Source organism: Zalophus californianus, chromosome X, assembly GCF_009762305.2.
Source record: "Zalophus californianus isolate mZalCal1 chromosome X, mZalCal1.pri.v2, whole genome shotgun sequence".
Classification (NCBI taxonomy): Eukaryota; Metazoa; Chordata; class Mammalia; order Carnivora; family Otariidae; genus Zalophus; species Zalophus californianus.
The window spans coordinates 103,644,053-103,655,149 of NC_045612.1; the positions used below are offsets into that span (position 1 = coordinate 103,644,053).

Here is an 11,097-nt window from a genome sequence, read left to right on the forward strand (position 1 = left end):
ACCAGCTGGTATACATTAGTCTTCAGTCCTGGACCCACGAAATCCACTAAACAAACCTCCCATTTTAGAGATGAGGAATTCGAGGACTAAAGGGCTGTGATTTTGAAGTTAAGCAGCTGGTTGATGAAACAGTTACACAAGGGGGTAGGTGGTGATGTGGAAAGACCCACAGATCTCAGTGCCTATATAGAACTCAAGAAAGGAGGCTCTGTGGCAAGTGAGGATCAAAGGAGCCAGGATTCCTGAAACCTGTGTTTCTCATTATTCAATTAGGAGGGGTGGGAGAAGAAATGTTAATTACACAACTACCCAAGGTAGTACCTCTAGAACAATCTGAAGTTCTCACTGTAGCAAACTCTTAGGCCTTGTGATTATATCCCCAAATTATTAGCCACTTTTACATCCTGGTCACTCATGCTCTTTAGTACATAAAGTGGGTGTTCATGAATATCAACTGAATTAAACAAAACGCTTATGACAGAATCCTAAAACCATTGCTTTTCAAAATTTAAAGTGCATGCAAATACCCTGGGGACCATATTAAAATGCAGATTCAGAGTGAGAAATTCTGGCTGGGAACAGAGATTAGGCATTTCTAGCAAGTTACCATGTAATGCTGATACCGCTGGTCCATGGTCTGTACTTTTCAAGTTCCCTGAAAATGAGACTTCCCTGTCCATATGCAAAATATGTCATACAAAGTTTGATCACTTAATGAAAGTATTCAAAGATGGCACAAATAGATTCCCCCCTTTTATTAGGCACCCCTCCCTTTCCAATAAAGGGAGCAAATTAGATGCCAGGTTTCAATGGAAAGAGTTGGAACACTGCCCCCAAATACCTGCTACCTGCTCTCTGCTCTGTTTTCCAGAGGCAGGGAAGGGTGTAATGAGAGGAAAGAAGGACGTGTTCAGGAGCTCCAGTGCCTCCGCTCCTCCTTCATTCTCAGCCTTTAAGGCGGATCTGTCCCTTCTGAACCGCTGAGGTCAAGGGCGAACACACCGAAGCACAGCGCCGCGCCCCCCCTCCGCGCCCTTGCCCTGGCGGAGACGGCCGACGCGCGTGCGTGCGCGCTTGGTATAAATAGATCCCAGGCGGCCGCCACCGGACAGAGCTGGGTTCTGGGCACCGCGGGCCATGGCGGGCGAGGACCACCAGTGGCAGGGCAGCATCCTCTACAACATGCTCGTGAGCGCGAAGCAGACGCACGCGGCCCCGGAGGCGCCCGAGGCGCGGCTGGGGGGCGCGTGCTGGGGCTGTTCGTGCGGCTCGGAGCCCCCGGTGGGCAGAGAGGGGCTGCCGGGTGGGCGGGCAGGGTCGCTCCTGTACCGCTGCTGCTTTTGCGGCGAGGACCACCCGCGGCAGGGCAGCATCCTCTACAGCATGCTCACGAGCGCGAAGCAGACGCACGCGGCCCCGGAGGCGCCCGAGGCGCGGCTGGGGGGCGCGTGCTGGGGCTGCTCCTGCGGCTCGGAGCCCCCGGCGGGCAGAGAGGGGCTGCCTGCCGGGCGGACCATGGCGCTTCTGTACCGCTGCTGCTTTTGTGGTGAAGACCACCCTCGCCAAGGCAGCATCCTTTACAGCTTGCTCACGAGCGCGAAGCAGACGCACGTGGCGCCACAAGCGCCCGAGGCGCGGCCGGGGGGCGCGTGGTGGGACCGCTCCTACGGCACCCAGGGCCTGGAGGGCAGAGGGGAGCTGCCGGGCCGGCCGGCAGTGGCGCTCCTGTACCGCCGCTGCTTTTGCGGGCAAGACCACCCGAGCCCGGGCAGCCTCCTCCAGCACTTGCCCACGAGCGCAAAGCAGACCCACGGGGCTCCCCAGGCGCAGCCCACGGCCCCTTGGTGGGGCCCCCAGTGTGGCGCGCAGCGGCGGCTGGCCCTCAAGAGTCCACAGGTGGTCTGCGAGGCAGCCTCGGCCGGCCTGCTGAAGACGCTGCGCTTTGTCAAGTACTTACCCTGCTTCCAGGTGCTCCCTCTGGACCAGCAGCTGGTGCTGGTGCGCAACTGCTGGGCGCCGCTGCTCCTGCTCGAGCTGGCCCAGGACCGCTTTAACTTTGAGACGGTAGACACCTCGGAGCCCAGCCTGCTGCAGAAGATCCTCACCACCAGGCGGCGGGAGACCGCGGGCGACGAGCCGCCGCCTCTGCAGCCGCCGCCGCCGCCGCCGCCGCCGCCGTTGGTATCGCCGCCCGAGGCCGGGCATTTGCCTTCGGCCGCTGAAGTCCAAGCCATCAAGTGCTTCCTTGCCAAGTGCTGGAGCCTGGACATCAGTACCAAGGAGTACGCCTACCTCAAGGGGACCGTGCTCTTTAACCCGGGTAAGGGCGCGGCCTCGGGCGCAGGCTTTTCTCTGTTCAGAAAAAAACCCTGGGCAGTGCCTACCTGAAGGCGCAGGCACTGAAGAGTTCTCGGTGGTCGGGGGAGTGTCGGGGCACCGGCGAAGAATCACGAGTAACTCTGCAGAGTTGGGGGAACTCCAGAAAGCACTCCTTGTGGGTGGGCTGCTGCCAGACACTCAGCAGAGCACAGGGGGATTGTTTGTTGAGGTTTACTGCTTCTCTTTCTACCTCTTTCTGCTACTAAGAAAAAGTTTGTGCCATCGAGGTACGGGGCTGGTCCTTCTCCTCTAGTCTTTTGAATCCAGTAGTACAGCTATAAAAAAAAGTTTGTGTTCACTGCAAATTCTGCAACATGTCTTTCTGAGATGCAGTTCTGAAATTTACTAGAACCTTTTTGTTGGAGGAAATCTATTCAGGCTGGTAAGAAAGGAAACATTTGTTAAGGAGTACTAGATCATCCCCCCGGGGGCGGGGGGACACTGTCATGCAGGACACTGGACTTAGCCTTTCGTGGGTCTGCCTCTGAATGATCATGTTTATGGTCCTAAGCATCTGGACTATGTCATCCTCGGAGTATCTGTATCAGAGTACCAAGGGGGCAGGGAAAAAGCACTAGGGAATGCCAGCAGGAGCACTGTTAGAGCTTTCAGAGACCCTAGGGACCTCCTAATCAAGCCCCTCTGCCCTTCACCCTTACTCCACCCCGTTTCCAGATTAGGGAGCCTAGTCCCAAATGACTTTACTCCATAGTAATGACCAGTGAGTCATAGAGCATGGCTCTCCTGGCCTCCAGGGCATGTCTGTGGCAACACACTTTAGGCTGTTAGGTGCTGGACACTGTGCCACAGAGTCCAACCAAATCATGAGAGAACATCTCCGTGGACCACCCAGCACTTTTTCTTGAGTATGTCCCATTACTAGAGTTGTCTTTGACCAGAATCCTTCCAAAAGGGTCACAAGCGGGCACAAAATTTCCAGGCAGCTTGAGTTGGGATAGTTTTTATAATGCTCCCTCCACACCTTCTTTTCCCTAACACCAGAAGTCTCTGATTATGTCCCTGCCTGCTGCCTAGCATTTTTTGAAAGGGTAGAGAGCAATATTTAATAGGATGATATTTCACTCAGAACTCACATTTCAAGACCTAGAGCCCTCAGCTCATCTCAGCGATCACTGTAGGTCAACTTTTGCTTATATCCTTGTTTTCCAAACTTGCCTGTCCATAGGGGGCGGGGGGCACTTGTTCAAAGTCTTACCAGGCTCCTCCCTGGAGGTTCTGATACGGTAGCTGTGGTCCAGGGTCTGTAAATCTGCATTTGTAGTAAGTGCCCAAGGTGGTTCTTAAGATCATTTGGAATACATTTCTTGCTCCTTCAGCCAGTATTCTTAAACATCTCCCTTGGGCCTTGTTCTGTTGGAATACAAAACAAAGGCAGGGGCTCAGCCTCCAGAACTTTACATTCCACTAGTTTGCTTCTTTCCCTCCACCCTGCTTAGCGTACTTTGGTCACACACATGCATCTCCCTTATTCTCTCTGCTTCTCTGAATCCTCTCTCACTGTGAATTTAATCAGCTAAACTGAGTGTGTTTTAAACACAAATGCACCTGCTAAGCGTGTGCCTTTCTTCGATGTTTATCCTTTTGTTGTGTATCTTCTGATCTTTATGTGTAAACTTTTTTTTTTTTTTTTTATTGTGGAGTCCATCTCTCCACATTTTCTCTTTCCCGAATTTACTTTATGGGCCTGCCTTTTACCAGGGGATTGGAGGGGGGCAATGGAAAAGGAGGGTGTGTTTTGAAAGCAGAGGAAAGGGACAGGGAGTTCACAAGATGATATTTTAAGGAGCCGTGAATCCAGACTAGAAGAGCTTCAAATTTCTGGTGGAGATTGATGCAAGCCTCCTCTTCCCCTCATCAGTGGAATTCAAACGATAAAATGGGGTCTCAAGTCTGGATAATGAGTGTAGGTAGTAGGGGATTGTTAATGTGTGGATCAGGGTAATCAGAAATGGAATAAGGAGCACAGATGTGGCCTAATTTCCTTCTACTTTTATTAGACCTATTTGCTTATGATAGGAATGACTCGCCTGTTACCATTACTATTTTTTAAACTGGTCCTGCTACTCTGTTGGTCACCATGGTGCTTTTAAAATACTTTACTGCTGGATTCTGTAGGAAAGGGAAGGAAAATAATTGCCATCATCACTGACATCCCTTAAACAGCACTGTAAAATTGGTAATTGTTTAAACACAAGTTAAAGAACTTTACAGTAGTATTACTGTCATGCAGGATCAAAGAACTTTTAAAAGCAGCCTCCCCTTAACACCGTCTTTATAAAACTTACAGGCACATTATGTTTCCTACATTGTATTTCATTCACTTTTAGTAGGGTTATCACATAATACTGCAAGAAGGTCAGGCATTCCCTGTTTGAAAAGTTACTTTTGAACCATGTTGAAATTGATGATGTTTACATGTTTACTTTTTAACACCTGTAAGACAGTGCTTTTAAAGACCTCTTTCTTTAGTATTTTTTAAAAGATGCTTTTGCAATATTTATTAAAATCAGTTTCTAAAAAAATTCCTCCCCAATACAGAAACCCTGGTACAATGAGCTAAATGGCCAGTGTTCTCTCTTAAATTACTCTGGAACTCAAGATTAAAATCAGCCTGTCGGCAGACAGTTAAAATGAGACTCATGAGTCACTGTGGCTGTGAAGTTTACCCCCATCAGCTGGGCAATCATGGCACTGGTGGGAAATTCAAGGGAGGATGGTGAAATATTTGTCATCTGGCAAAACCTGTAGCCATTCTACAATGGCCTGTTTCCCATAGGTAAAAGGTCAAGTGCTCACTTCTTGAAATAATCTTAATGTCTTCCTATTTCTACAGTGAACTGGAGCCGTGATTCATTAAATGATATTCTACTGTCACAGTGAATAAATGTGCAGTTTTTACATGTGAGGATACAAACACAGTGACTATAAAATAACTAGATGATATTTCATCTCAGAAGCATTGCTTCTGAAAACTTAGAACGGGTTTGGCGTTTTGTCCTTGTTTCAGAAAGCCCTTTTAAGCAGGAAGCTTGAACTCTTGTTTAATGTGGGAAGGGGCAGAAATGGACATATCTAAATGAGCTAAGGATGCCGAGTGAGCTGTTAACAATAAAGAGACTCTTGTCCCCTTTTCTCCTCCAGACCTGCCAGGCCTTCAGTGTGTGAAGTACATTCAGGGACTTCAGTTGGGAACTCAGCAGATCCTCATTGACCACATCAGGATGACACACAGGAGGCACCAAGCCAGGTTCGCCGAACTGAACAGTGCCCTCTTCCTTCTGAGATTCATCAATGCCAATGTCATTGTGGAACTGTTCTTCAGGCCCATCATTGGTTCGGTCAGCATGGATGATATGGTGCTGGAGATGCTCTGTGCGAGGTTATGAAGGCGTGGGGGCCCCGCAGGTGCAGTTGGCCATGTAAGAAAAAGAAGGAGCCACAGGCAGAAGTGTTTTGAAAAAATGACAAATAAACTTTCTTATTTTTATATGCATACTTTTGTATTCAATTAAAGAAGAATTTTAGGGGTGCCTGGGTGGCTCAGTCGTTGAGCGTCTGCCTTCGGCTCGGGTCATGATCCCAGGGTCCTGGGATCGAGCCCCGCATCGGGCTCCCTGCTCCGCGGGAAGCCTGCTTCTGCCTCTCCCACTCCCCCTGCTTGTGTTCCCTCTCCCGCTGTCTCTCTGTCAAATGGATGAATAAAATCTTTAAAAAAAAGGAATTTTAGTGGTAGACAATTAGCAAATCCTCTGATCCATACAGTTTCATGGTGGAGAAACACATGTGCTAGCAGGTAACACATCTCTGTACATCTCCAAGGAAAGAGCAGACGATGGCTCTAATAAGCTATTAGACCTTTAGTGACTCTCTCCAGTGAACCTGCTAAAATCACGTTTGTAATATTAAATTATAATAAATGTTATATTGACTATTAACTAGATTGTAAAAAATTTCAGAGCTTAAGCAAGGCTTCAAAAAATATCAAAAGCCTAGTGAACATAAACAGAGATTAAGTTATCTTTGTAAGTGGCATCAGGACATTTAATATTATTGCATGCCAGGATTGGCGAGGGTTGACTCAGCTCTATCTTCACTTCCACTTCCCGTATGGAAGACAGTCTTTGGAGCAACTGGAGTTAAGTGGCAGTCCTTGATCACAGAAACACCTGAAAGTGAAGTCAGATTTTTCAGAAATTTAGTCTGAGACTTCATACAATAAATAAAGTTCAACAAGAAGCTTCTATAAAGGGGCACTGTAGTTGTAGAAAGCTCAACATTGTTATAAACCCCTAAGTGGTATCTCAACCTTAAGATACATATGTAACTATCACATTGAAGAAGCATCCTATAAAATCATAAAGTGACTTTATTGTTGACTTTTGCTGCCCCAGTCCATGTAATCTGTAGAACCAGTTCTTCCTTCTCCCTGGATAAAGCTTAAGGCACTAAATGTTTATTCACTTACAGGTAAGAAATTGCCCATTAGTGATTAATACATCTAAGCCCAGGGTAGTAACCCAAAGCAGGCAGTCTTCAACTTATGTGCAGACCCCTTTGGCAGCCTGGTAAATGCCTGGACATCTGAGAATCAGGCTCTCAGAATAATGCAGCAAATAAAATACTCAGGATTACAAAGGATATGAATTATGTCAAAATATAATAGTAAAAATGTCAAATTTTAAAAATAGTTTAAAATGTATAATGTATATGCTTCCTTATCAATACATTAAGTAAACTGGTGGCAGGTGCAGTCAATATAATTGAATATAATCAATATAATTGAAATTTCAAAATAATCTACAACATCTACAGTATGATAAGAAAATGCAACATTTCCATTGGTGACTGTATTGGGAGACCCCCAAGGTCACCACCCCATTCAGATTTGCTAGAAGCTCTCATGGGACACAGCATACAGCTGTGTTCAGGGCTAAGACTTATTATAGTGATGTGGTAAGGATACATAGCCTGATCATAAGGGGGAAAAGCACAGGCAGCGTCTGGAGTAATCCATGTGTCCATGCCCAAGCTGCTATTTGCTCTCCCCCTCCCATGAGGGGTCATGCAGAGCACACATTCTTCCTCAGGAAAGAAAATGCAGCAACATGTGTGTGATATTTCTGCCCAGGGAGGTTCTTTGAGTCTCAGAGTGTAGGCTTTTAATTGGGGGCTGCTCACATAGACACCTTTCACCAAGCACGTACCAAAATTCCAAACACAGAGAAAGAAAGCAAATGCTCGGTATAAACCCCACTGTTTGCACATTCTAGGCCCAGTGAGTCACTCTTACAAGTTAGGGAAGGGCAGGAACACTCCCCAAAGAAAGGTTCCCAGATGTCAGCCAAGGGTTGGCCTTGCAAGGAGGCCGTTCTAATGATAGCTGTCTCACTCTTGCTATGCTAACTCGTCTGCATAACCCACTCGCTTGGCCCATGGCCAAGGAGTCTTTACAGACTTATCATCAGTAGGACTCCACACAAGAGGCTGAGGTCAACCTACAGTATTGATCTCACATATACCTTTTGGTGGTTCTGGACTTAGCCAGTTAAAACACAGACCATGAGCCATAAAGCTCTGTCTTACAAAGCCAGGTGGCTTCCTTTATCACTTCCTGTATGAACCTTTTTGTTTTGTTTTGTTTTGTTTCGGTTTGTTTTGTTTTGTTTTAATCTGGCCTGAGGGATCAATTCTGGCCCAGCACAGCCTGGCATGTGAGATGAAGCTGTCCCCAAGCCTTCCAGGGGCTGAGGCAGTGTATGATGGTCAGGGCACACATCCAAGAAATATAGTCCCCGAAGGTACATGTGTCCCCGGAAACAAAGAGTTTACAAAGTTCGGGCATCCCACGCAGGCCAGGCGTTGGTCATGCACTATATGCCAACGGGGCCCCCAGTGTGGCTTCCCCGTGTGGTTCCTCCCCCCCAGGGTTCTCAGTGGTGCTTTTCAGATGAAGTGCCTGAGGGGGTCAGTTCTCAAGAGCTCTGTCGGCAACGCCGGTCCGTGGCCTGCTCATGGAGGCGCTCTGTGGGGACCGGGCAGGACCCTGCAGCGCAGCGGCATACTGTCGCATGCGGCCCAGGCTTGGCAGTCCTCCGAAGAGCTCAGGGCAGCTGTGGCACAGGCAGCACACTTTTCCTTCAGGAAGAGGGAAAAGCTCCGGGGAGCAGTTCTGGAAAACCAAGATTAAGGCCCCCCCCAACCCCGTGCCTCCCCATATACCCAGGTTTTGTTGTTGCAACATCACTGTGTCCCACTCACTAATCCTAGCTTTATAATTTCTCCTAATCATTTTTTTTTTCCCAGACATTTCATCTGGAAGGGTTGTGTGCGAGAGGGACACAAGCATTTTCACAGAATAACGTTTTTATACTACTTAACCAGAAAGACACATCATATTCAAGAACTGGCCAGGGCAAAGAAATGGTCAGGGGGAAATCCTGAGTTTTCAATATTTTTTAAAAATTTTACATAACCCCTCCTCTCCCCAGACCTCTTTTCCTGATCATTTTTCCAGTGAGCAGCCTAGAGAAGATCAATCCCTTTCTGGAGAGAGCTGCCCTGCACCTCCCAACTGCCTTACCAAGGTGTGTACAGCGGGAGAAAGGTGACGGGGTAGAGGTGGGCCATGAAGCCGTTGTTGTAAATCACAACTGATCTGGAAAGCAGAACACAGCCAACGGCAGTGACACAGCCCGCCCCCCCAGGGGTTCCAGAATGTGGTCTGTCAGAGGTGGGCAGGGGGGCACACTCCCCCAGGGTGCAGCTTTCAACAGGAATCACAGGTTCGGAACGCAGTCAGGCTCCTCATCAGAAACATGGAGTCCTTCTGCAGCTTCATTTTATATGGTCTCATTCGAGAACAAGCCCTTTCCTTAGACATCCACAAGTGACCCAGATGGTCCAGCCAGCAGCCACCACATTTTCATAACTATGACCCCGTAGAGGGGCTCCTAACTTGCCGGCAGTCCCAGAGTCTGACTTCTGTTCCTCGAGCTTGTGTCTGCTCAGTCGCTGGCACGGAAACAACCCAGGGCAGGGAGTATCAGGTTTCAACTTAGAGTCAGATCCAGAAAAATAGCATCTGGGAAGTCAGTAAATCAAAAAGCCGGCAGCTTTTGCGCAGGAGCAACAAAGCTAAGACACTGTAGGGCCAGGTGCCTGTGTTCCAAGTCCAAGTGACAAGTAAAGCTTTTCCACGTACTTTTTCCTGTCAGTCTTAGGGTCCAAATTGCCCCATGCAAAAATGTGCACACCAGGGGCCACAAAATCATCAGCTCCCGAGGGTCAGAAATCTGAATTTTTCAAGAACTCATTAGCAAAATTAAAAAATGCTTTATAAAATTTCCAAAGCCTATCTTCATCTGGACATTGGCTCCTTCTCTCTTGAGACTCCAATAGGCAAAACCCTAGCAAAAATTCATCAATTACAGAGACCTGTTTCCAATATTAAGAGTTTAAATTTCAATCCGCCCACCTGTAACAACAAGCGAGGGAGCTGTGTCCCATTTACACTTTTTTTTGCAGCTTTCCCTGGTTGAGATGACCCCTCTAGCATTTATGAAATTGAAAGCATATAATATTCTCCATTATTTTTGTATCATATATCCAGATGCAATAGCCACAAAATGCAAAGCTGTGATTTAAAATTCCTTTTTTTTTTCATTACAAGTTTATGCAAACCTCTAGCAGTAAATTCATTTCCAGGGTTCACAGGAGAACCCAACAGGACTGCGGGGTCGCCGGGGACGGCTGTAGTAGCGGCGGCTAGGCTGAAAAAATGGCTAGGGTTTTTTTTCTCTTTCTTTTTTCCCTCTGGTTTATCTAAAGCCTTGCTCCAGCCTCTTTTCCTGCCCCTTAGAGGAGAGAACAACCACAAACTAATGTTTATGTTTGGGCCCTTTCTCTCCCTGCCCAGAGGAAGGAGACAAATCATCACCCTGGCTGTGGTGGCTTTTTCCTCACCACATGGGCCATAGCCTGCATGGCCCCAGGCAGCTGGGGGGTCCATCGAGCCCCCTCTCCTAGGAATGGATTATTTTGACATTGCATCAGTAACTTTTGCCTCTAATCACAAGCAGCACTGCTTCATACCATGGAAAGTGACTCCACAGCCACCGACCTACCAGGGGCTCCTCGTTCCCTGCCCCTGCCCTCATTCCCCAAAATAACACTGTGGCTGTATTTCAGTGAGTTAGCAAATTCCACCACTGTGTTGGAAGTCTCCAAGACTACCCCACATGCAAATATTTCACTAGGTGGTCTCACAGCACTTACCTTAGCTGTGATTACAGCTCCGATGATTTATGGTGATGCAGTGAAGATACATAGAACAGAAAGGAAAAAGACAGGTGGAGTCTGGGGGAATCCTCTGCAGACTTCCTTATGATTGCTCCCTCCCCTGACAGGTCATCCAGGGTGCACTCTCCCCCCTTCCCCCGCCCTCCCCACCAAACAAAAATTAGCAACATGCGTGCAATGTTTCTTCCCAGGGGAGCCCATGGGAAGACTCAGCGCCCAGGGTTTTTACTAGGGGCTGGTCACATAAGCACCACCTACCTAGCAGGCACCAGAACTCCAGACTCCCAGCAGGAAAGCAGGTGCTCCCCATAAACCACATGGCCAGCACAATCTAGACCCAGAGAACCACCTATATCAGCGCAGGGTGGGAATTCTCCTGAAATTATAGTTCCTAGGTTT

At 48.1% G+C, this 11,097-nt stretch overlaps 1 protein-coding gene across 1 annotated transcript; it reads left to right on the forward strand.

The window, feature by feature from the left end:
* The first annotated feature begins 1,129 nt into the window (after positions 1–1,129).
* Positions 1,130–5,930, forward strand: NR0B1 (nuclear receptor subfamily 0 group B member 1). The gene is made up of 2 exons (XM_027608829.1): positions 1,130–2,320; positions 5,542–5,930. Exons 1-2 carry the CDS (start codon positions 1,138–1,140, stop codon positions 5,784–5,786), a joined length of 1,428 nt encoding a protein of 475 aa, XP_027464630.1. The 5' UTR covers positions 1,130–1,137; the 3' UTR covers positions 5,787–5,930.
* Positions 5,931–11,097: the final 5,167 nt, after the last annotated feature.

Coding starts and splice junctions, on each gene's coding strand:
- NR0B1 (XM_027608829.1), top strand. CDS start 1,138: ATGGCGGGCGAGGACCACCAGTGGCAGGGCAGCATCCTCTACAACATG. Junction 2,321..5,541: donor GACCGTGCTCTTTAACCCGG/GTAAGGGCGCGG, acceptor TTTCTCCTCCAG/ACCTGCCAGGCCTTCAGTGT.